Source organism: Dama dama, chromosome 5 (genome assembly GCF_033118175.1).
Source record: "Dama dama isolate Ldn47 chromosome 5, ASM3311817v1, whole genome shotgun sequence".
Taxonomy (NCBI): domain Eukaryota; kingdom Metazoa; phylum Chordata; class Mammalia; order Artiodactyla; family Cervidae; genus Dama; species Dama dama.
Genome location: NC_083685.1, coordinates 32,229,166 through 32,256,159, shown reverse-complemented (window position 1 = coordinate 32,256,159; position 26,994 = coordinate 32,229,166). Strand labels below are relative to the sequence as shown.

Below are 26,994 nucleotides of genomic sequence, written 5' to 3'. Positions count from 1 at the left end.
GGCACTCATGTCAGTCTGCACTAAGAGATGAATTTCTGATGATAAAGAGATGTCAGATGTGAGTTCAAGAGCACCAGAGCTTCAAATCTCCATCCCAGTGAACTCCAAACTACTTAATGATGATAAGTAACTTTTTTTTTCAACTTTTTATTTTATATTGGAGTGTAGTAGATTAACAATCTTGTGTTAGTTTCAGGGGGACTGCAGAGTGACTCAGTTATACACATACATATACCTACTCTTTTTCAAATTCTTTTCCCAAGTAGTTTGTTATATAACATTGAGCAGCGTTCCCTGTGCTATACAGTAGATCCTTGCTGGTTATCCATTTTAAACACAGCAAGTGTGTACATGACAACAATTCTTTGGATCACATAAGGGCATTCCAAACTCTCCTCATTCTAAAACTGAGCTCCTGATCACTATCTTTTTCATCAAACTTGATCTTCCCAAAGACCTTTTCTTCAATAACTATCACCTCCATCCTTCCATAAACTCTAAAGTCATGCATGAGTCCCCTTTGTTTCCACTCAAATGGAACACCTCATCTGCTCTCTTTCATTGTATACAACAGACAAGAGATAATTGCTCTCTCCCACCACCTGCTTCCACAACAAGCAGACAGCATGAGCCCCAGACTGGCCTCTGTAATTCCATGCTCTCCCCACCACTGACCATCCTCCACCCAGCATTCATGATGACCTCACCACACCTCTACCCAAAGCCTTGGAACAGTTTGCAACACACCCAGAATGAATCCAAACTCCCTATGCAATCAGGGCTCTCCACCAACCTCTGATGTCAACACCTTCCACAAGTCACTACCTCACTGCTCTTGCTCTGAAGCCTCCACCCTCACCAGCCAAGACCCCCTCTAGGCAGTCTCTCCCTTGGAGGCGGGCATGGCAACCCACTCTAGTATTCTTGCCTGGAGAACCCCATGGACAGCGGAGCCTGGTGGGCCACAGTCCATGAAAGGGAAACCCAAAGAGCTGGACACAACAGAGCCACTTTCGCCTCACCTGAGGCAGTCTCTGATTTCCCCTCCCTTCCCCACAAGGCAGGCCCTCTTCAAATACCACTTCATTATCAGTGAAGGCTTCCAAATGTGGCCTTAATCACCTTAAGCTTTTCCTGTGATGCTTGTCGACACCTGGCTCACTGTATGATTTGCATGATCCCCTTCACGAGCACTGGAGCTCTGTGACCCTAACAGGCAGGGCTCAGCTGCTCACAGCCGCATCCTCAGGGCCTCAGACAGTGAGCGGTACGCAGCAGACTCCTGATAAACATGTATTGAATTAATTAATTTATATTATAAGGACTCATAGGAGTAGTGAATGTTTACCAATATCTGCTTTACCAATAACTTAAAATGATTTCTGCAGTGAGGTTCACTATAAAAGGAAAAAACTAAACTTAAAAAAAAAAAAAAAGTCTGCTTCAAAGTACAAAGTCCCTGGGCCAGAACCCCCCCCCCCCCCGCCCCCCGACGTTTCCGTGTTGCCACACCCCGGTGCTGCAAAGGGCCTATCCCCACGTTTGTCAGAAAAGTTATTCACCTTACACAGCGAGCATTTCAGCACCATGAAAATGGTCTCCCTAGAACATATCTACACAACTATCTACGGTGCAATCTGGAAGAAAGAATAGTTTCTTACAATTTCTAGAACATATCCATTTGTAATATAAATGAGGAAACTACAGACCTCTAATATCACATAAATTAAATCAGCGTTTAAAAATATACAGATTTGCACTTAGCCAAAACAGTAAAATGAGTCATGATTTCACTACAAATAAAAATTATTTGCAAAGGCACAAAGTGGCATTCAATCTGATAAAGAATTGTATCCAGAATATAGAAGTCTCACAACTTCAGGAAAAATGTAACTTTTCAACATGATAAATGCAATGTCATATCTAGATTGGCTCCTGAACTGAAAAAAGACATTAGTGGAAAAACTGGTAAAATGCAAAATAAAGTCCATAGTTTAGTGACCAGTGTTTTTCCAACATTAATTTCTTAGTTTTGTGAAATATACCATGGTTCTGAAAGGTGTAAACAGTAGAATATGAGTGACAGGTATACAGAAATTCTCTACAATTTTGGCACCTTTTATGTAAATCTAAAATTATTTCAAAACAAAAAGTTAAAAGGAGGTGGACAAAATATTTGCAAAGACTTTTTACCAAAGAGATGTGGAAAGCAAATAAGTAAATGAAAAGATTCTCCTCATTAACTGTTAAGGAACTGCAAGCTTGTACATGAATGTTTATAGCAGCAATATTCAAGGCAGAGCATCCCAATGTCCAACAACTTATAAACAGATGAACAAATCATGGGATGATGAAATACTGTTGTTGTTGTTCAATCATCCAGGGTTGTCTGACTCTTTGCGACCCCATGGACTGCAACATGCCAGGCCTCCCTGTCCCTCACCATCTCCCAAAGTTTGCCTAAGTTCATATCCATTCAGTCAGTAATGCCATTCAGCCATCTCATCCTCTGACAACCCTCTTCTCCTACTGCCCTCAATCTTTTCCAGCATCAGGGAACTTTCTAATGAGTTGGTTGTTCACATTAGGTGACCAAAATACTGGAGCTTCAGCTGAATACTCCAATGAGTATTCTTTTCCAGCACCACAGTTTGAAGGCATCAGTTCTTCAGCGCTCTGTCTTCTTTACAGTCCAGCTCTCACAACTGGACGTGACCACTGGGAAGACCATAGCCTTGACTATACAGACCATTGTCAGCAGAGTAATGTCTCTGCTTTTCAACACAGTCTTGGTTTGTCATAGCTTTCCTGCCAAGAAGCAATCGTCTTTTGATTTCATGGCCGCAGTCACCATCTGCAGTGATTTTAGAGCCCATAAAGAGGAAATCTGTCACTAGTTCCACCTTTTCCCCTCCTATTTGCCATGAAGTAATGGGGCATGATGGCATGATCTTTGTTTTTTTTATATTTAGTTTTAAGCTGGCTCTTTCACTCTCTTCTTTCACCCTCATCAAGAGGCTCTTTATTTCCTCTTTGCTTTCTGCCTTTAGCGTGGTAACATCTGCATATCTGAGGTTGTGGATGTTTCTCCCACCTATCTTGATTCCAGCTTGTAATTCATAATATTTCATTGATGAAATAGTATTTGGCCCCAAAAAGGAATGGAATGCTTTATACATACTACAACATGGATTAACCCTGAAAACATAATGCTAAATCAAACAAGCCAGGCACACACAAAAACTGCATATTACATCATTCCATTCATACAAAATGTCCAGAATAGGAAACTCCTGGTTAGTTAGGACAGGAAGCATTTGCTGCCACTAAGAGTCTGAATGTTGCAACTAAAGATAACACATGCCACAACTAAGACCCAGCTCAGCCAGATAAATAATATTTTTTAAAAAATTATATCTGACTTTTGTAAAAGTTGCAACCAATTACAATTTGTTTTTTTAATTCCTAATATAATGTTGACAGTAGTATGCTACTACAATAATTATCGAAATTAGAAATGCAAAGAATCCTTTGGCCCAACAGAAATTTATCAGATCACATATGTAAGGGATATTCCTTGTAGCACTGGGAATAAGCTGTACTGGCTAAACACACACTCACAGACACACCCCACAAGAGAGCTCTTTGTTCACTGTTCCAGAAAGATTCCCAAATTATATTATACAGTAAGTAAATGAACAAGGGACAGATAGGTAAGTAGATATAATCTGGGGGTTGGGGAAAACATTTTGTATTCTATGTATGGGTCTATGCATGGATCTTCAAAAACAGCAATCTTTGGAAGGATAAACAAGCAACTGAGACCACTCACTCTCTTTCAGGGCTGGAGAGCAGGCACATGTGGAGCAGAAGAGGAAGGAATACCTCTTCTTGTACACCTTTTTATAATTTTGATGTGTGAACTATGCGTGCGCGCGCGCGCGCACACACACACACACACACACACCCAACAAAACCTAAAATTACTTAAAACACTAGTTTTTAAATATATAGTCTAAGTACAAATGATGAACATTTGTGGAACACAGCAAACATTCCAGAGACAGCAACACATTATCATGTACACTTACAATGCAGGGTGAATTTCAAGCAACCCCCTAGGAGGTTGCACTCAACCTTTCATTCTGATCCCAGTGCCTCTCAAAAACAGGAGCCTGAGGAATGGTCAACATAGAATGTTCTGGAAGGAAATGATATGGTTTTGTTTTTTAAAGGAGCCACAAATGAGAAAATTCAGAATTAAAAGAAAAGAAAAAAGACCTTGTTACCCCTTGGAAAATCTCCTATCTTTCTGCCCTAGAGAACTGTGTTCTTCCATCCCTAAAGTAAGGGCATTTTCTATGTCTTGTAAACAAGGACAAAGGGGAACAAACTGGACTTCCTACCACAGACACAGTGACACACGTCTCCTCAACTGAAACGACTCGAGCACATCACTGAAACAGACGCATCCCCAGCACCACCAGAACATCTGGATTTCAGAATTTCAGAAGCACTTAAGACTCCTTAAGATCTCACATTCCAGAATCTAGCATCTGTCTTTCATTAAATAGTTGAGATCAAGAAGTATGATCATAAAATAGTGTTGGATAATGTCAGATAACATAAACAGTATCCCTCTGCAAGATACAGGCTTATAATTAATTCTTAGCATATCTGGATAATTTCTATACATTTCTCGATTCTGGTCAAATTCCAGTTCGATTAACCCCTTTCTAAGTACTGTAGCCAGACAACAAAATTCACTGATGAGTTAAGACATCTTCATGGCAATAGTCAGAGAAGCAGAAGCACCAGGAATGTTTTCCTCTCCAACCTGCTACTTCCGAACACTACAACCCATTCAAATCTGGTCCCTGGGAGCAAGCCCCTGAGCCTTTCCCCCACCTTTCTCAGTCAGCACAGAAAACCAGGCTTCCAACTATGTTTCCAGACAGGAAGGAATTATTAATATAATTCTATGTGGAAATTTCATAAACAACAGAAATAGGAGGTAGGTCAAATCTGTGTTTTTCTGACAAACGAGCAGATGCCTGGGTATACTACTACTGAGAAAAACTGGTTCTTTTTCCCTGAACCCCCGCCCCAGTAGAGAACAACCTGAAAGGCATCAAGCCAGCCCACACCAAAGATCAGAGAATTCTAATTGTAATCATCACTTCAATCCTCTTCAACTGACAAAAATCCTTAATAATGTAATTGATTATTAAAAATAAAAAAAGCAAAAACCAATAACAACTAATCAGAAGAAGATACCAAGATAATATATTTATCATGTTACTATGCCGCACGTTATATAAACTGGATAAAACAAAGTACTGAAAAGGAGGAAAAAGAATAATACATTTACATCCTTAGGGCTTCCCCGGTGGATCAAATGGTAAAGAATCTGCCTGCAATGCAGGAGACCTGGGTCAGGAAGATCCCCTGGAGAAGTAAATGAGAACCCTAAGGCAGTATTCTCCAGACAGTATTCTTGCCTGGAGAATCCCATGGACAGAGGAGCCCAGCGGGTTTCAGTCCATGGGGTCGCAAAGAGTTAGACACGACTGAGCAACTAACACTTCACATCCTTAAAGCAGTATCCAGTGACAAAACTGTCAACAAATATTAGATGCTACTAAAACCATCATGTAAAACTGTATTTTTTTCAGATAAACCTAATGACTAAGACAAGCTACTTAAAAGACAGAGTTAATATAACAATACCTAACACTTATCGAGACTTATCTATTTGCTAAGTACCTTGACCTAAGTTAAAAATAGACCTTACAGTCCTACTCTACTTTAACTCCAATTATTTTAAAAATGAAAATTTTAATAAATTTATTTATTTGACCACACTGTGTGGCTTGCAGAATCTTAGTTTTCCACCCATGGATCAAACCCAGGCCTCCTGCAGTGGAAACACACAGTCTTAACCACTGGGCCACCAGGGAAGTCCCAAAATTTCAATAAAATGAGATTTTAGACCTGAAGCTCATCTCTGAAGTACAAGTAACCTAGTGAAGCCTTTTATATAAAGAGAAATGGGCAAACAAAGAGAAAGACCTTAAGCAAACTGGAACGTCACTTTGTAACAGTCCTTACTACAACAGTCCAGATATTGACACTCAATTTTACTTCAGAAGGAGCCTGGGAGAGTGCAAAAGTGTGGACTTTGAGATCAGACAGTTTTATGTGTCCTTAAAAAAGGAGTTAACCTCTCTATCTCAGTTGCTTCTTCACTGGTAAGTTAAGAGCAGCATCTCCTGCTTAATTGGGTTGATGTAAAAACTAAAAAATGAGGGGGAAAAAAACCTATCTGACTTTCTGACACATAATGAAGACTTGATAAATGTCGATTGCTTTTCCGTATCACCCTCAGTTATTCTAAGTTGCATTCTCCCCAAGTATAAATGAAGAGCAAACAACACAACTCTAAGCATTATGTATTATTATACTAAAGGAGACTTGAACTTTCAAAGGGGCAGCACTACAAAAGTAACTCAATAAAAGATAATTAGAAGCATAATATAAAGATTCATTTACTGTTGCACCTTTTAATAGTGAATGTTTATATTATGAAAGTAATTCCAATTTCTTTTCAAATTCTTCAAAAATAGTCATGAAATTTCTATTCCACATTCTTATACTTATTAACACTCTTCTGCAAGTTTTTGGCTATATCTCTAAGGTCACAGAGCATTCAAATTTAAGTACAGAATGATGACAGATTTCAATAATCAGAAAAGAACAGAAAATCGTATCTATTCACAGCACACAATTATAAAGCTTTTATTTCAAAAACATGTATTCCAATAAACACTCTTATAAGAGAATACATATACATGTTACACATATGGAAAGACTTTGCCACTTGAGTACTTTTGAAAGTGAAAAAATTTTCAGTTCAGCTTTTCTACTCAACATAAAATAATCAAAACTACTCAAGATATATTGGTGTAGATGAGTTCTTACACAATGGTTCTTTGAAGTCTGAAAATGCTTTAACAAAGAAAGCTCTTTAGAAAGCTCAACATGAAGCCTATGCTCCTAAAATGATCCAGATAAGTATTAATCTGGACAACCAAATAAAGAAATAATTTGAAAACACGGTCTTACTGCCTTACTCACACTGAAAAGAGGCATACTTCTATAAATACTACTAGCCAAATAGTATTATTTGTATAGCCAAATGGTCTCTTATCTTTTAAAATGACTCACAATTTCTACTGGCACTAATACTTCCATTGTGTCAGTGATTGTAATGTCTTCCATTACTGTAGACTTTTCCCTTTGAGAAGGACTTTCTCATATGTTATGTTCATTTAACCCTTAACAGATACCCTGGAAAACAGTGTACTGTTTCATAGACCAGAAAGCTGAGGTCCAAGGACAGCTGCCAAAGTCACTCAGAGAATAGGGAGTACCACACCACCCCTCTCTCTCACCTACTTTTCCTCATCAGATTACAGACCCCAAAATGAGTGACATCATTAGAGCAACATCAATACAAAAGAAGTTAAGGCATTACAAGTTCTGTTTCTCTTGGATCTTACAAGAGATTAGTTATACAATTTATAATACTGTCAATCTGACTTACAAAAGCTTACAAAGTAGACGTATAAAACAAAAAGTTCAGAATCCAGTAGAAGCAAATGTACACACCCCTCGAATAAAATCCAAGGCCACAAACTGAAGTCCAGGGCTTAGAAATTCATAAGGTCACGCCTAGAGTTTCAGGCTTTTATTTTTGACTTAGTTATGTGACCGACCAAAGTCATGGTGGCTAAGTAAAATGTGAATCATATCACCTATCCAAGCAATTCTAAGAGTTAATTGTGGCTGTCTTAAAATAATAACAAGCCTGAATTATGTTATACTCAATAATCTCCCAGGAGTTAAATTTTAAAATTATACCAAATTGGGTTGTGCCCTGTCAGTACTGCTTATTGAATCACATGGAAATGTCTGATGCACACTTCATACATTTAAGTATTTATGAAACGCTCAGGTATTATAAAACACCATGGAAACACAAATGTCTATAAGATAGATTCACTTTCAAGGAATTTTTTACAGTTTAAAATAAGAGATAAGGTACACTAAAAACTGTAAGATGAAAGAAATTGAAAGCACAAATAAAATGAAAACATATTCCACACTCATGGATTGAAAGAATAAACATTGTTAAAACAACCATACTACCCAAAGCAATCCACGAACTCAGTGCAATCCCTATCAAAATTCCAGTGACATCTTTCATAGAACTAGAACAAATATTTATATGGAGCCACAATAGAGCCCAACTAGCCAAAGCTATATTCAGAAAGAATAACAAATGTGTAGGTTATCACATTCTCTGATTTCAAACTGTATTACAAAGCTACAGTTACCAAAATAATATGGCCCTGGAATAAAAACAGACATACAGATCAATGAAACAGAATAAGAGCACAAAAATAAAACCATATATACATGGACAATTAACTTACAACAAAGGAGCCAAGAACACAAATTAGCTAAAAATAGATTAAAGACTGGAACCTAAGACCTAAAAAACATAAATTCCTAGAAGGAAACATAAGTGACAACCTTCCTGACACTGGTCTTAGCTATGTTTTTGGATTTGACTCCTAAGGCAAGGGAAACAAAAGCAAAAAATTAAAAATGAGACTTAGATTTCCCTGGTGGGCCAGTGTTTAAGACTCCATGTTTCCACTGCAGAGGGTCCAGGTTTGATCCCTTGTCCCCCCGGGTCAGGGAAGTTCCACATGCTACACAATTTAAAAATTAAAATGGGACTAAATCAAACTAAAAACTTCTACCGTGAAGGAAATCATCAACAAAGTGAAAGGGACACCTACTGAAAGGGGAAAGATATTTACAAATCATAAATTTGACAAGGGGCCAGATCCAAATATTTTGGTAAAATCCAGATATTTTGGTAAAATGCAAAATACACAACTCAAAATATACAAAGTACTCATACAACTTAACATTTCAAAAAACAAGGTCCAATTAAAAAATAAGCAAAGGACTGAACAGACATTTTTCCAAAAAAGACAAAGAGATGGCCAACAGGTAAATAAAAAGATGCTCAACATGACCAATTATTAGAGAAATGTAAATCAAAACCACAATGAGATATCACCTCCCACAGGTCAAAATGGCTATTATCAAGAAGACAACAAATAACAGGTCTTATTAATACCAAGGGTGTGGAGAAAAGGGAGCCCTTGTGCACCACTGATGGGAATGTAGATTGCTGCAGCCACTGTAGAGAACAATACAGAGATTAATGGAAAAATTAAGAACAGAGCTATCATATGTTCCAGCTATTCCACTGGGCATTTATCCAGAGAATATGAAAACAGTAATTTGAAAAGATACGTGCACCCCTATGTTCAGTTAGCCTTATTTACAATAGTCAAGATGTGCAAACAACCTAAGTGTCTCCAATGGATGAACAGATAAAGAAGTGTGTGTGTGCACACATTATATATATTATAGAATATCTTCAGAATATTCCCAGACGATAAATGCCTTACAGAGAGGTGCAAGTTAAAAACAATAAAAATGCTCACAAAGGAAAATTCAACATCTAGCTCAAGTGACCAGAAAAAGCTTCCTAGAGGGGAAACATTTTAAGTTAGCCCTTTTAAAATGCCCAGGACAGGTCTGAGGGAAGAACAGCAAGGAATGAAGGGACCCTGGGGGAAAAGGGTCCCTTTGCTTGTGGCATGCAGACAAAGACCTGAGGACAGCAGTGAGACTGAAATGAAGAATCAGGAAAGAAAATAAATGGATGTTTTCTTTCCCAAACTCCATGGTTAGCTTTTTACAAAGTCAATTTGAACATAGGAGCAGTTTACCCAGAAGATAATGCAAAAGTAATCTTTGTGGTTACAAGTATCATTCATGAAAATTACCATCCACAGGAATGGCTTCTACTTGTCAAGAAATGAGGCCTTAGCATTTTTCTCTCTGAAACACCACCCTAAATAAACAGGTCCACAGCAGTGTTTCTTTTCTTTTACCATTGATCTCATAATCAGCTGAGAAGAGCAAAAATGAAGGAAAGTGTAAATTACGACCTAGCCTAAAAGCAGAGGGGGGACGACCAGCATGGGTTCCCATAAACATATTTAACTTGCTCGTTTTCACAATCAGCAAAGGGGAGTATTTGCCTAATAAATTAAGAAAATTCTGAGAAATCCTTATAACCTTCTGAAAGAGATAATAGAGATTGGCCACTTTTTTCTTCTTGTCTAAACCTTGGACAAGAGAGAGTAAATGATATTTTACCAAAAAAAAAGTCATTTAACCTATTGCAAATATAAAGAAAACTGTAAGATATACAAAAGAGGAAGACAGAGGATGATATGGTTGAACAGTATCACCCACTCAGTGAACAGGAGTGCACAAACTCCAGGAGACAGTGAAGGTCAGGGAAGCCTGGCGTGTTCTGCAACATGGGGTGGCAAAGGGTCAGGCATGACTGAGTGACTGAACAACAAATACAAAAGGCTAGACTTTAAGTTATGGGTAAGATCTTTCTTAATTCTAAAAAATTTCATCCAGTTTGATGAGAAGTATGGTTTTCTTTTCACCAGACTTCCAAAGATTTCCAGGAGATGCGAGTTTCTTTCTTCTTTCCCCTGTGCTAGTCTGTATTTTCCTTCAACCAATTTGAAGGTAAATGCTATCTTCCTAAAAATTGGCACAAAATGTTTAACATTTACTCCCTTCCTTAAAAACAAAAATAATAATAATAATAACCAGCAGAAATGTTCAAAATTCTGTACAATATCCCTGAAGTTTTAAACTGAATGGTTTTTAATCCTTTCCAGAAGACTATATTAATTTCAGTCTTCTGGAAGACTTTTCCTAGACAACTGAGGAGGCAACTGACAGTATGAAAACTGATTATCCTCTAAGGATTAAGTAAGGAAGCAGCTTAAATACTACGAATGTTTCTACTAGGAGAGAGGAGGTCTGAAACTGTATACATTGTAATAAGATTCCATTAACATTTTCTACAAAGTTTCACTGAATACTGGCAAGATTGTTGCAATTTTAGAGACCTTAGTGTCTCTCTTCTAAACCATGATAAAAGCAGATCTTCTCAAGAAAAGTAATTTCGTTTCTAACCCCAGAAGCCTCATTGAAATAGCCTCTTTTCTTTACTCACATCAATATAATTAGTTACCATAGCTGTACAAGTTATCATCTGTTAACTAATTAAGTTATTTTTGTGATTGCCAAGAAGTAACAGCTACTAAGGACAATTCTGCAGCCACTTTGAAAAGGAAAGATCAACTCAAGCAAGTTTCTGTTTGGGTGCAAGACAGAGAAAGGTAAACTATATAATAAAAAGCAAAAAGTTTTATCTCTGAATCCAATTTAAATGTTTAGATAATATGCCTACAATCATTTTTCAAAAGCTAAAGGTAGTAGTAAAATTGTTCTCGATTGCAAACAAAATGGAAATAAAAGCATCTTTGAGTACAACACAAAGTTATTAAGCAGAGCACCCAGCAGGTGCCAAGAACAGGGGCTGGTATATCTTATATAATTCAGTTTTGTTTCATTCATGAAAGCCTAATTCAGGAAGAGGATTTTTCTTAAAATTTCTCAGCTAACTCTAGATTTCTTGAAAACTGAGAAAAAGACAACAGACACAGTTTCAATAAAGTCAGGCTGGAAAACTGATGAATTAACCTATACAAAAATATGCCCTTCCTGGGAGCAAAACTGTATGACTCAGGGGGGGAAAAAAAAAACATATTGGATAAACATTAGCAGATGAACAATAATAAATAACATATATTACACCCAGTGCCTTTAAGACATTTTATGAACAGTTATGTTAATAATGCTACTATATAATAAAATTTCTTTTCTCCTTTCAGATTGTATTTGTAAAGAACACTAGGAGACACTTTATTAAAATGACTAAAAGTCCCAATACTCTTTCGGCTACATCTCGAAAGAAAAAATAACTGAAATTGACAAAATAGCTTTGTTTTTGCTGCATTTAAATAACAGTGCATCTAGGCTGGGTTGAGATAACTACTTCGTTCCCCTTTCTATAAAGAAGTGCGCATGCTCAATCACCATCAGACCCTGTGACCTCATGGAATGAAACCTGCCAGGCTCCTGTCCATGGGATTTCCCAGGTAAGAATACTGGAGTGGGTTGCCATGCCCTCCTCCAGGGGATCTTCCCGACTCAGGGATCGAACCCATGACTCCTGCATTGGTAGGGAGATTCTTTATCACTGGGACACTTGGAAAGCCCCTTGTGTAAACATACTTCTTTGATTATAGACCTGCAATTATAAAAGACATATTAAATCCTTGAGCCCTGAAATCAGTTGGAAGTTCTCAGAAATGAGAGTCTGTAAGGCAAAGGACAAATTTCTGTAGAGCCAGACAGTAAGTATTTTAGCCTCTGCAAGCCATACTTAGCCTCTGAAGCACAAAAGCAGCCAGACAACACATGAAGAACGAGCCTGGCTGGGTCCCAATAAAACTTTATACAGAAAACCAGGCTATGGGCTGAATTTGGCCCAAGGGCTATAGTTTACCCAGTCCTGATCTAGGAGATTAAGTTTTCAACAGTGTGCTGGCTCTGTCCCTGTGGCATGGGGAAATTCACCAACTACTCTTGGTATTTATTTTCTCAGGAGTCCCAAACTAGATCAGGGATTTACAGCTTTTTTTTTTTAGTGGTAAGTCTCCCTTTTCTAATAGAAATTAAAGGTGGAGACTAGGCCAGATTTCCAGGACTCTCCATAGGCCCCTGGAAGACTCCAAGTGTGTGGTACAATGATAGCTGATTCTAAGGTCCCATTCAGGATCAAGAACCAATATTGACAAGTCTGTTTTCCTCAAGGTCCCTTCAGGCATCATCAGGTAAGGGAAGCAGTCTATGGACTACATGCCTTTCCCATGCTCCAGAATCACACCATCCCTTCCCATTAAGAAGAGCATTGTGGGAATTCCCTGGCAGCCGAGGGGTTAGGACTGTGTACACTTTCACTGCCGAGGACCCAGGTCCGATCCCCAGTCGGGGAACTAAGATCCCACCAGTCAGGTGGTATGACCAAAAAAAAAAAAAGATCATTACATGACAAAATTAAAAATTACAGTGTACAGGTAAAAAGTAGAAATCAATGAAGTTAAATTCTACTATACATATGTTTAATTAAGATGTCTTTTACTACAAATGTGTAAATATTTTACCCAGAATAAGTCTTAGTACAGTTTACTTTTGTCTAAAGTTTTATATGTAATCAGTAAGTAAAGATCTAAGCAGAGAGTATTTAATCTATTTCTGAAACTGCCCCTTAGGAAGTTAATATGCGTGTGCTCAGTCACTCTTTGCAACCTCATGCAAGTGTAGCCTACCAGGATCTTCTGACCATGGGATTTTCCAGGCAAGAATACTGGAGTGGGTTGTTATTTCTTCTACTCCCTCTCTTTCAGACCCAGGAATCGAACCGGCACCTCCTGCATTGGCAGGTGGATTCTTTACCAATGCAACATCTAGGAAGCTCAAGGAGTTAATCTATACAAACAGTCATATCTATTAAAATGGATCAAAGCTAAGATTTCCACTTAGTAACAGTTTATCAGCAAATTGGTTCTCAATACAATAACTGAATTGAATTTTATAAATTAGGTCTGTCATTACACTACTGTCCCTGACCATAGTCAAAAATCTCAAAGTAATTAAAAAAAAAAAAAAAAAAAGGTGCTGCAAAGTAGAACAAAGGTGTCACAGAGCTCAGAGGAAGAATTTATACCCTATATTAAATAACAATCAAATATAGTGTAACTGACAGTTCAATATATCAGTACCAAAGTGATTAAACTTATGGAGAGGCAACTGCCTGATACTCAAGAAAAAAAACTTTGTTCCACTAAGTTACATGTTTCTATAAAGGAGGGCTTCTGTGTTACAGAACTGAACTACTGCTTCTATTCAGCTTCTATCCAATTCACTATTAATGTAGAAGTATATAATTACATTTTCCACTGTATCTCAAATTCTCAGGGGAAAAAAAAAAAAAATCAAGTCATTAAACAGCATTTATTAGCTCCAGTTCTGTGCTATGGAGTATGCCAAGACCTGAGTTTTAAAGATGCATAGCAAATTCCAGCCAAGCAATCTCTCCAGTGAGGCCAACAGACATCTTACACATTAATCCATTTTAAATGAAATCAAAGTCTTAACTTATACTCCAGATTCAGGCATATTTTAGACCTTAGACCCCCTCCCAAAAACAAATAACTTACAAAAAAAAAAAAAAGAGTGTTTTAAAATAACAAATACCCCAGACTTTTTCAAGTAACATTTCTAGCCGTCAGCTTCTGATAGCAAATGGTTTAACTGACCCCACTACACATAAGAGCAGTTTATCTACATAAATCTTGAATGTTATCATTAAAAGCCCATAACTAAACACATCTACTCTAAAGCAAGACATACTGCATACTTAAAATTTTAATATCAAAGTCAGTCTTCTCAGACAGTAAAGAATCTGCCTGCAACACGGGAGACCCAGGTTCAATAGCTGGGTCAGGCAGATCCCCTGGAGAAAGGAATGGCAACCCACTCCAGTATTCTGGCCTGGAGAATTCCATGGACAGAGGAGCCTTGCTTGTTACAGTCCATGGGGTCACAAAGAGTCAGACACAAGTGAGCAACTAACACTTTCATACACTTTCACTAGTCTCATATAACATTCAATATGAAGTCACTTTTCTCAAAGACGTAAGTTTACGATATAAGTATGAATTCAACAAATTACAAAAAACTATTTAGACTGCTATCTTTTACAAGTATTTTATATATGATTTCATATTTATAAAATGATGATGATTCAGCTTGTATGAGGAATGACAAATTGAAAACTTAAAAAGTCCCAGAAAAATAACAAAGCACTGCTACACACAGAAATATCAGAACACAAAACTGAACACACAGGAATGAAATAAAATTTTAAAACAGTGCAACTGAGGCAAAAAGAATGTAGACAATATAAACCTATGTTTTATTTTAAATCAATATGTAAATCAGTAGTTCCCACTTAAAAACATACTTAAAAGTCACATTTAGTATTTTATTTATATTTATATATAATGTTAAATTTATATATAATGTTCACACACTGGTATTTTTACCTCTATTTTCAAATAAGAGACTGTGCTTCAGAAAATTAATAGTCATACATCTAATAACTGAACTAAAAAGTTAAATATATCTATGTGACTCCAAAACTGCAATTACAGTAACGTTAGCTCTATATGTTACTGTAAGACCTCTGGAAGTAATAAGACTTTCAAAGAGTTCTCCTGAGAATCACTCTGTAAACTTCTTGCAATCATCCGTTTCCTACACAAAGTAAGTTGGACAAATACTATCAGCTTATAGCACCCATTCATCTTAACCTCCTTCTTTCCTGCCTTTCTTCAATACAGGCTTAAGTGCAAAATGCTCACATTTCCAGCCTCCTTTGCAACTAGGAGTAGCCATGTGACCCAGCCTCTGGTCAATGACAAACACCTGGAGAGGACTTCCCTTCAAAATAACAAACTCTTACCAACAAAAGAGGTAAGAATTTCAACCTCCTCCCATCATCTCTCCTGCTTAGGATGCAGCCATCATCTTGGGACTTTGAAACCTAAAATCACTTGCTAAGTAGCATGAGCTAGTTTCCTTAATGAAATCTTTGAGCTTCTCCATCAGGCCTGAACGGCCTAACTTGAGATTTCTTATTTTTTGAGAAAGATAAGCCCATCCCTAAGCTTCCATGCGTGCGGTTTCTGATAACCTGCAGACTAATGCAATGCCAACACAATCTGAGCCATGAATCAACTCTACCAATGAGATTTATGTTATAATCACTTCAGTGAGTTAACTGTAAGGTACATGAATGATGAAAAATTATCTAAGGGAAAAATAAACGCCAACAACTGAAAAATAGTAATATGGGAGGGGGGTTTGAGGGAGAATAGATATGTGTGTTTGAATGACTGAGTTCGCTGTCCACCTTAAATTATCACAACATTGTTAATAGGCTATACTCCAAAATAAAATAAAAAGTTTTAAAATATAACAAATATTAAGCACTCAAGTCAGAGACTGTTTAAAAAAAAAAAAATACGTGAGCATATTTAATCTATACAATCATGTAAGCCTGGTAATATAAGTTGCTCAATCATGTCTGACTCTTTGCAAACCCATGGACTGTAGACCAGCAGGCTCCTCTGCCCATGGAATCTTCCAGGCAAGAATACTGGAATGGGTTGCCATTTTCTATTCCAGGGGATCTTCCCAACCCAAGGGTCAAACCCACATCTGTTGTGTCTCCTGCTTTGGCAGGCTACTTACCACTAGCACCACCTGGGAAGCCCCATACTCATCAGTGGCAAAATTTTAACAATCCTTGACAAAAACAGAATATGGTGAAACAGAGCTAACTTTATTCTGAGATTATAACCTTTCTGTCTTTATGATATTAGAATGTCCTTTCTTTTATGACGCGACTTCCCTGGTGGCTCAGAGGGTAAAGCATCTGCCTACAATGTGAGAGACCAGGGTTTGATCCCTGGGTTGGGAAGATCCCCTGGAGAAGGAAATGGCAACCCACTCCAGTACTCTTGCCATGAAAATTCCGCGGATGGAGGAACCTGGTAGGCTTCAGAGTCCATGGGGTCGCAAAGAGTTAGACACGACTGAGCGACTTCACTTTTCTTTTATGAAATGAGAATAGTGGAGAGCAAGTTTAAATTCACTTTAATAAGCTTACTTGTCAAAATAAATAGGTGACAAATCAATATCAGAAGCCCAGAGTTTTATGATTTTTAAAAAGTCCTTGAAATCCAAAAGCCTGAGACCCCATGAGTTGTGGTCTGGACACCAAAGTTCATGGTCACAGCCACCAGGTTAGATGAAGGGAATATACTCAATAAACTCAAAATAACTCTACTGTGAATGCACTTAAAGATACAAATGTGCAACTACAAAGGAAAGCAGCCATCCCACCAATGTCAAGTGGGAACAAGGACTTCTAAAGTGAAATGATTTTACCATGCTGACCCCCACAGAGCTTCCTCTAACTGATGTAGATTCAAACCATACCAGAGAAAATGGAATCAAGATAGGAATTCTCACCCATTCCAACTTAAGTCTCAGATGACTTTAGGTTTGGAGATTCACATCTGGGATTAAAGAACTTGTGGGTCTCGGCATACACTGTCTGCCTCTGAAAGAAGTCTGTGGTTTCCCAACTGAAGGAGCAGAGCAGTGCTTGATAACGCCAGCCCCTAAAGCTCGCCCCTCCGTTTATTCCAGTCCCACAAAAGTCAGGGAATCTGACACAAATGAAGACTAGAAAAAACTGAAATGCAAACAAATTCTTCTTCACCTCTATTCTTGGCATTTCAATCTTTTTTTTAACTTGTGAGTTTTTAAAACTCAGCTCTGGTTGTTTGGAAACGTATAAATTTGATCAAGCACTTTCTTAATACACTAACTAATTTAACTTAGCTGAACACTTCTAACAATTTGACCAAAAAATTTGAGTGTGGAGTTTGCAAGACTGCATAATGTCACTTACAGAAGAAATCAGAAACTTTACTGCCTTGAAAACTTCAAATACTTATATACAGAACAACTGGACAAGTGTTAAATAGGGCTAGTTAATATCTATATATTTTCACTTTTTTTACTTTATTAATGTAAGATTTTAGTTACTTCAAAGGCTGGCCAGCTCTTCTTTTTTCACTTGTGCCCTCAAATGCAGTTACTGAAAACATCACAGAAAAAAAATCCTATTGAAATATAGAAAACAAATGGCTTTATCTTTATAATTGAAAATAGTAAATACCTCCCAGCTTATAGTTTATGAGTAGTTATCTCAAATGTTAGCACCTACATTTTTTCATCTAATCTTCCAGCACTAGTCTCAGTTATAGAAAGAAAAAAAAAAAGTACATAGTATACAAAAACAGCATGTATTCTCCAATATTTACCACACACAAAAAAGAAAGGTAGGTGGCTGGCAGAGGAGGGGAGGCTGTAACAGAAATGCAAAGGCATTATTATATATAATGGCACAAAGGCATTATTACATATAATGCCTTTGCATTTCAATTTTCCAGTATATATACATAAAATACATATATATGAAAAAAAGATTTGTAGAGATATTTCTGTCTTGAACTGATTTTAATGAAACACTGCACACACAGCTCAGAGGTCTCATCAGCTCCAGCTGTAACAGGGCCTCTGACCCACCTCGTCAACACCCACTGCCACCCTTCCCCTCCCTTCCACCTCCTCACTCCTACCAAAAGTAACAATTTAAAGACTTTTTAAGTTCACAGGAAAGGAAAGAGAGGGGGATGCTACAAACTTGATTTCACCTCCACTGACTTCCTTAAACTACTACCACAGTGTCTTTTCTACTTGTTTCATGTGCATGGAATATTTTATCTCCTGCACATTTTCTTCATACACCAAGTATTCTAATTCACTTACATTTGGGATCATGAAACCTTCACAACTGGCAAAATACACTGCATTTTGATGGAAATATCTACAAAATTTAGGGGGAAAGGTGAATAAATTTTAGCTCTTGTCCATTTATTGTAAGCTTGGATGCGTGTGTGTGTGTGTTTAATTTCCTCTAATATATTGATTCAGCCATGTTACTAATGGCCTAACATATGCAAAATGTTTAGCTAAAAGGTACTGAGCTCTTCATTAAGATTAACTCAGGAAAAAAGGTAATTTTTTTAAATATCTTAATTTGGTGGCCTCTTGTCAGAGTCACAACAACCCCAAAAACTGGTTGTTGGTTTTCTTTCACTTTTAATTTTGACATAGCTTTACACTAAAAGAAGTTATTATTTTTATAAAAGATAGTTCAGAGATCCTATACACTCTTCATCCAGCCTGCCACAGTAAAACTATCAATTCAAATGTCACCAGTTGTCCCAGTGTTTACTTTCTGGTCCAAGACCTCACCCAGAATCCCACAGCTCATTTGGTTATAATGCTTCCTTGGTCTCCTTCAATCTGTGGCTCTTCTTCAGCACGTCGTCCTTTTGTAACTTGAACACTTCTGGGTACTGGCCATCTTGTGTGTGTAGTTGCTAAGTCGTGTCAGACTCTTTGCAACCCCATTGACTGTACAGCCTGCCAGGCTCCCCTGCCCAGTGGATTCTCCAGGCAAGAATACTAGAGTGGGTTGCCATTTCCTCCTCCAGACTGTCTTGTAGAGCATCCTAAAATTTGAATTTGCCATGTTCTCTGACAGTCAAATTGAAGGGCTTTTTAGTAAGAACACCACTTCAGATGTGCTCTTCTTGGTGCATCATGTCAACACATCTTGTGATTTAACTTTGAGCTCCTAATCAACTTGGTATCTGCTAATTTTCTTCACTTTAAAAGTACTGATTTCCCCTTTGTAATTAATTAATTGGTCTTGTGGGGAAGACACTGTGAGACTAAGCAAATATTCTGATATCTGATGTATATTACTTGTCATCATACTCTCACCCACTAGTTCTGGCATCTACTGATTCTTGCTTGCAACCATTATTACTGTAAGGTTTGCCTACTAGTGATTTTCCACTTCCATCATACGTTCTACTTTTTTGGGGGGGGGAGGAGGGGAATCCTACTGTAACAAAGAGCTGCCTCTTCTCCCCTATTTATTTATTTAATAATTTACTTATGTTGGCATGAGCTCATGAATATTTTTTCCCCTAGAGGTATAATTCCATATTTTGTTGTTCAAATTGTCCCCCTGGAACTCCTTTGTATAAACACATCCATCAGACTTCCTTCTGAATTGTAAAACACCACTTTGGTTGAGGAAAACCAGGTAACTTCTTTTCATGACATATCCTGGATGGTAAGACTACCTTTACACTTTAATATACACAGAAAAAAATGCTTTTATGGAAAAAAAAAAAAAACTATATATATTGAAATATCCCAAATATGTTGCACTCTCACAACTCTTGCTCATCCAAGATCTAATGATCTTCGGTCTTTATTTTATACATATGATTATTAACAATTTCTCATTGTTACTGTTTTAAATCCACCTTACCTTGTGCTGCCCCCATCCCCAAATACTTTTGGTATCTCAAGAACACAGCCCAAACCACTCAGAGACAATAGTAACTAAACTCATTTTGGCCAAAAGGTAACAAGCCTTAGTTATGCTAAATGAAAAAAAGCCAATCCAAAAAGTCAATCTGTGTATGATTCCATTTACATGACAGTCTTGAAATGACAAGATTATAGCAATGGAGAAGAGATTAGTCCTTGCCAGAGGTAAGGCTGGCGTGATCACGCCTATAAAAAGGCAAGGAGAGGAATTCTTGTGGTAATGGAATCCCTCTGCTTTATCAATGTCAGTATTCTTGTTGTGAGATTCCACTACAGTTTTGTAAGGTATCTGTAATGGGGAAAACTGGGTAAAAGGTACAGAGATCTCTGCATTATTTCTTACAACTGCATGTGAATCTACAATTATCTCAAACTAAAAACAAAAATTATTTTTTAAAAAGAATGAGTTTCAACTCTAGCATGAATACTCAAGAGAGATCAGAATCACCATCGTCCATCCCTTCAGTTCCACTGCTTGCTAGCTGGCTTCTGAGAAAGTTACTATCAGCCCTCCCCAGAATAAACCACCAACGGTTAATTCTTCTTCAGGGTCTCGTCTCTTCTGATTAGCTTTTACGTGAACACACACCACAAGCTGGAGAACAGAAAGCCGCCAAGGGCCAGAAAGTATTGGTTGGTCAACTGAACTCCCAGCAGTTAACAGGATCAAAATGTAAGTTCTGATTGCAGTTTATCTAGCTCTTATTAAATATCTGAGAAATTCTAAACCTCTAGAAAACTGTTACCAAAAACAGGGTGAGGAGAGGGAACAGCTCATATGATACCAATATCATGGAACTCTCACCAGGGTTCACACTTCCATATCTCTTTACACAAGTCTAGACCAAAGTTCTTTGGGGGAATTATAATTCCTTTTCAAACTTACAAAGTAACAAAGCTAAGAAAACAACAACCACTTTTTTCAAAAGAGTCAAGAAGGCAGTCTTTCTGTTTTTCGAAAAGGTTACTGTATCTTTATTTCAAATAATTCACTTATGTCGGAAGCAAATGCTGCTATTACTTTATGTAATACAACTTTATATGACTTGAATTTCAAACATCAAAGGCAGACTTACTGTGTTTATTTGACTGCCCTCCCCCCCAATCTACCTGGATGAAGTTTTCTCAGGCCAACAGAAAATTAAAGAGGAAAAAAAAAAAAAGAACAGACTTATGGTTTCAGACAGGAGGGGACTGGGGGAATGGATTGGGCATTAGGGGTTAGCAGATGCAAACCATTATATATATAGAATGGATAAACAAGGTCTTGTAGAGCACAGGGAACTATATTCAATATCCTGTGATGAACCAAAATGGAAAAGAAGGTTTTAAAGAAGATCTTATAGGGACTTCCCTGGTGGTCCAGTGGTTAAGAATCCTCCTGCCAAGGACACGGGTTCCATCCCTGGTCCAGGGAGAACCCACATGCCAAGGAGCAACTAAACCTGTGCACCACGACTCCTAAATCTGAGTGCTGCAACTACTGAAGACCACGCACCGAGAGCCCGCGCTCCACGACAGAAGCCACCACCTCGAGAAGCCCACGCACCGCAACTAGAGAAAGCCTGGGCAACAAAGACCCAGGGCTGCCAAAAAAAATGATATACATACTGAACTGAGTCACTTCGTCGTAGAGCAGAAATGACCACTGTAAGTCAACTATACTTCAATTATTTAAAAAAAAAAAAAAAAAACCTTGGTGAGTTTTCATAATTATAGTGTTAAGAGGTTATAGCTGGGTTTGTTTGTTTATTTTACATCCTTTCTTGAGAGGAAGAAAACTGCACCAAGTGGGCAACCCAGAAGTCCTCTTCATTTTTTTTTTTTTAATTTGGGGGGTGGGGGGGTGGAGTTGAGTGTCTGTGAAAATCCCAGGGTCTGGGAAGGACTATATTAAACTAGCCTCCACACAGCACTGCAGTTAGATTCATTTTGAATCTCAGCCAAGATATGCAAAGCTAATTATGGAACTGTTAATTACTAAATGCTTAAAAGGTTATTTGAAGGCAACTAAGTTTCCACCAATAATGCAAAAGAATGTTAATAATTTTTACCACAAACTTAAGTCCTCACTTGTTCAGAGCCATATTAGCTTTTCGTAATAAATGTGCATTTTTTTAATCTCCAAATTCAAATATCATTGCTATGAGAGCCAAATGCTTGTAGCCAAACAGGTATTACTTTGTGAGACATGCTTTTCAAAATTGCACCCGGATCATTTAGTTGTGTTTTATGAACAAAAACTACTTGAGACAAATTATTTATTACTAGAGCCCCCAAACGAGCCAAAATATAATCAAAGTATAAGTTGTCAGATGAAAATATAAGACTGCCAGTAAACAATGATAAAAAGAAATGGAAATTTTTATGTGTCAATAGACAATTCTTCCACTAGATTTGAAAGTTAAACATCCACCAGAGAAACTTTTGTGCAGATTCTCACAATTTAAAGTTCCCTGTGCTAAAGGCACTTTTTCAACCCTCTCATTAAGACTCAAGAGGTATTCTACCAAGTGACTTTTGCAAAGAATTGTCTTGCACAGTTATGACCTCTGATGACAAATTCATGAATTAGCAACTAAATCAAAAGGTGTAATAGCCACACACACCCCCAAAAAAATCAGTGAAGAACAAAGTAATATTATTAACTAGGAAAACGTGAGGCAGGAGCTGTTTTTTAAAATACAAACCATTTTAAAACACAAATCATTTTAAAAAGTAACTTTTACAACTAGCTAAAAACACATATTAAATCTTTAAAGCGGAATAAACAACTCTGCAATAGATGTTTCACCTGAAAGACTAAAAACAGGCATTTAAACACCCTACCTAAGCAATCTGAAAGGGTCTGAACTCAATAAGTTAATAAAATGGTTTGGAAAACTCATTTTATTGTTTAAAGCCTTGGGGGCGAAGCTGTTTGTAATTTATTTACATCTTTTACTTCACTAAATTGCTTAGGTGACCAAGCTTCCCACTTAAGTGATTAAAGACATAAACCCAAATAGTTTAATAAAGCAATTACTTAAGAGTTCTGTTTTTCAACAAGAGATGCACTGAAAAATATCAATAGAACGTATAGTGTTCCTTATTTTCAAGGAGGTTTGTTAGTAAGAATACAGTGCCCCATTGACTACAACTTAGCCATTTTCCAGATACACAATACTGGACACATACTGGATTAAAGATAGCTTTTTTTCCTCCTCCCAGAATACCAGGTGAAATAATGACAGCCCCTTACATCCGAATGTGCAACATCTGGCTAAAAATTCAGGTGACAATTTTGCTTGCTTCTCCTTACCATCTCCCCTCTAGTGAAGTGCCTAAATAAATGGGAAAAATGGATTCCATTTCCCAGGTGGTTATGAAAAGCTTCCTAATTTCATAATAATTTTCAAACTCCCTGTGTCTACACTGAGGTTCTCCCTGCCCCCAAAACCTCTTTAACTTCTTAGCTAACTTTTTTAGGTTATATAAGTGACAGCATGATTACTTCTGGGCAACTGACTGACCTGGTACTAAAGTATGTCCTCTCAGGGTTTAGGAGACTGGGTTGGTGGGATTTAAAAAAAAAAGGAAATGAATTTAACAAAATATATATATATATATTTTTTCCTCTTTCTTCTTAAAGTGCCTTTCTTTTGCTTGTCATAAGAATCATACAAACTCCTCATAAATCTCTCCTGAGAAACAGAAGGAAGCACAACAGCATAACTTTCCTGATTCACGTGTGTCTGTTCATAGGTTTAATAACTTTGCCTTTATATTACAAAATTCTACCTCTCAAGTAGTCATGAGAAGAGAGAGTGCAGGAAAACTTCTAGTCCTTGCATTCACGCACACTCAACAGAAAAGGCACCTGATACCAAAGTTTTGTTTTGTTTTTTACTTCTGAGTAAATTTCGAACTTAGAAGAAGAGTAATTCTTTTTAACGAGCCAGGTAAAGATGGGAAGCATCCACCTTAGCAACTACTTTCTCTTTAAAATGATACACATGGAGATTTGCATTGGGCATTAAAGTTAATAGGGTAGACACTTATGAAAGTTCAAAATGTTTGGTAAGTTTCTTTAGGGTGACTTGTTCTGTGAAGGTGTTGGGGGGGGGGGAGGTGCAGGGAGATAAAAATGCTGCTTTGAGGCTGTCAGTGAAGTTTGCACAATGTCAGTAGCAACTGACCCACTTCTGACTCAGGCCAAGTTCTACGTTGGTCGGTTTTCACTCTGTTCTCCACAGCTGGCTCGGAAACAGGAAAGTTTAACAGTTCATTTCTTTGGCACAATCCACGCGCTGTCACAGTGGACATTCTGCCTCTTTCAGTCTTGTTTGGTGACCGACTACCCCTTCCCACCTGATAGCAGGTATTCAGTCATTGCTATGCTAATCAGCCAACCACACCACTTCCCCCTCACTAATTTCCAACCAAGGCCTCTGACATCATTTTCTGACCACGTTACTGAGTTCTAATATTCTCAGCATGTGTGATTTCACTTGGCACCTCAAACACTGAAAGGCATTGAAACACTTCACTGAAATTAGCTTTTCCATCACACTGTGGCTGAGAACCTACAGTTTCAGATGCAGAGGACTGAGTGATTGCCAACCGCAAAACCAACAGGAGGTGGGAAAGGCACAGGAGAAGCAGGGCAGCAAGACCTGAGCAGGACAGTCCTTGTTTTTGGTAAAGTAACCTTTAGAACGAGAACTTTCCAGTGACCATGTGAACTGAATTTTCCTTGTAAAATTTATCACCCATCTTCCACATGTTTGGTAAATATGCACACTCTAGCTACACTCCCCAGATGTGACGGCTGCATCAGAAAAAAAAAAAAATGAAAAACGGTACCAGGTGCCATTCCTGGGCCTTGCCCAAAGGCAGCCGGTGGAAGAGTCTATTTTATCCTCTTCTCCCCGCATTAAATAACAACCGTCAACGGCAGAGAAGGAGAGCATTTGGATGTGAACAGATGGCATCCAACACCTAACAAGTGAAGCCACTCTTCCAAGCACTAGATCCTAAATGTCTGATGGCCCCAAGGATCAGGAGGGCTTATTTGTCTTAAGAAGGTTGGCAGCAGCATCCCCTGGAGTCACCATCCCAACGTATGCGTCATTATCCAGTCAGCAACTACAACCAAAAAAAAAAAAATCAAACCACCACATTTTTATAAATTTCCCCCTTTCTAGTCCAACTAGAGACGACCAGATCCAACACCATCAGCAATTTCTCCACTTAAAGCCAGAGAAAAATAAGCCTGAAGGTAAACGAAATGCATAAAGGTTAACAAACTTACCTAATTTTGACAAGGTTGTGCAACACCAGAAGAATCCGCAGGGTGCCCTTCCCGGGGGCGGGGGGGGGCGGTTGGTATTTGAACATGCCTGCTCTGCAGTTCTGTCTGCAATTGAAACTACAAGCAGTAACCTAGCTATCCAACTTTCTTCCTCCCTTCTTTGGAAAGGGGCATCCTTTTTTCCCCCAAAAAAGCAAAACAGTAAATATACAAACATCTCAACATTTCACTTTAGAAGACCACGGCGGATTTGTCTTTCGCAGAGCCCTGTAAGTTTCCTCAACACCTCTGCGAACACCCTGAACTGTGAAGGCAGAAAGGGACCATAGGCTCGGGGAGGAAGGCAGCCCTGCGGCCGGTGGGGCAAGAGGGACGGCCGAGGGGAGGTCACCCCCGCAGACTCGCAGGCCCAGTGCGCGGCTGGGAAGCCGGGACGCTCGGGAAAGACCTCTCAGCCCCGCCGGACAATCGCGGGGGCAGGACAGCACCGAGAAGGCAGCGAAAAGAAGAAAACCCAAGAGAAGGGGGAAATAATGCCAGGACGAGCCGGGGAAGGCTTGGAGATGGGAAGCCACTGGAAGTTGGGGACCTGATGGGAGGCGCGGGTGCGCGGGGCAAACGGCGTCAGGAGGGGTGGGGGCTGGGAGGGCGCAGCCGACGCGGGTCTCACCTGGGGGGTCCTTTCGGCTGGGTTCTTCATCACCGCCTGGCGGAAGCTGTTATCCACGTAGGACGCCATCTCCCCCCGCGGCCCGGGCCGGGGCCGCTCCGCGCCCTCGGCCGCCTCCTCCCGGCCCTGCGCCGCCGCCGCCGCCGCCTCCGCCCTGAGCGCTCCGCCTCGGGCCAACCAGCCAAACCGCGGCGGCGGCCGGGCGGCGGGGCCCGGGGCGCGCGGCGGGGCGGGGGGCGTGAGGCCCGAGGGTCCCCGAGGCGCCCGGCAGCCGGGAGCTCCCGCTTCCTCCGCCTCCTCCGCTTCCTCCGCGCCGCGCGGTCGGGAAGGCTCCCTCCGGGCCCTGGCTCGACACGCCTCCCCGGCTCCTCTCGGGGACGGTGGCGGCTCCTCCCGGCCCTCTTGGGCCTGAGTTATTTTTAGGGAGTTCGAGCCGCGGTGAGGGGGGAGGCTGGGGCGCGCGGGCCTCCTGCTCCTCCGGGCGCAGGGCCGCCCCCTCCTCTCGGGGTCTCCGGAAAGCACTGCGGCCCCGCGGCCGCCGTCTGAGGACTGGCTCAGGTCTGGGCGCTCCGGAGCTGAATCGCCTCGGTCTCCGTCTCCGCCGCGCCGGAGCTCTGTCTACTGCGCTCCGCCGAGCCCCCCGACTGCTGCTGCATCCCCTCGGGCCGCCCCGCCGCCGCCGCCGCCGCCCCGGCCGCCACCGTGCGCTCCGCCGCCGCCGCCTCCCCCCATCGGCGCGCGCGGAGCGGCCAGAGCGCCCCCGGCTGCGCCCTCGGTCGCCTGACTCTCGGCAACTTTGTTCCCGGTCTGAGGGCGCGGAGGGAAGGGG

The 26,994-nt window shown here is 39.5% G+C and overlaps 1 protein-coding gene across 9 annotated transcripts in view; it reads right to left on the bottom strand.

Annotated features, from left to right (window-relative positions):
- The window catches only part of RAPGEF2 (Rap guanine nucleotide exchange factor 2), a 258,399-nt gene extending 232,099 nt beyond the window's left edge, over window positions 1-26,300 (bottom strand). For all 9 annotated transcript variants that reach the window (XM_061142269.1, XM_061142270.1, XM_061142274.1 and 6 more), the window contains exon 1: window positions 26,166-26,300. In XM_061142269.1, coding sequence (XP_060998252.1) covers window positions 26,166-26,234 — 69 coding nt within the window. In that variant the 5' untranslated portion in view covers window positions 26,235-26,300. The remainder of the gene's footprint in view (window positions 1-26,165) is intronic.
- Between the last annotated feature and the right edge of the window lie 694 nt (window positions 26,301-26,994).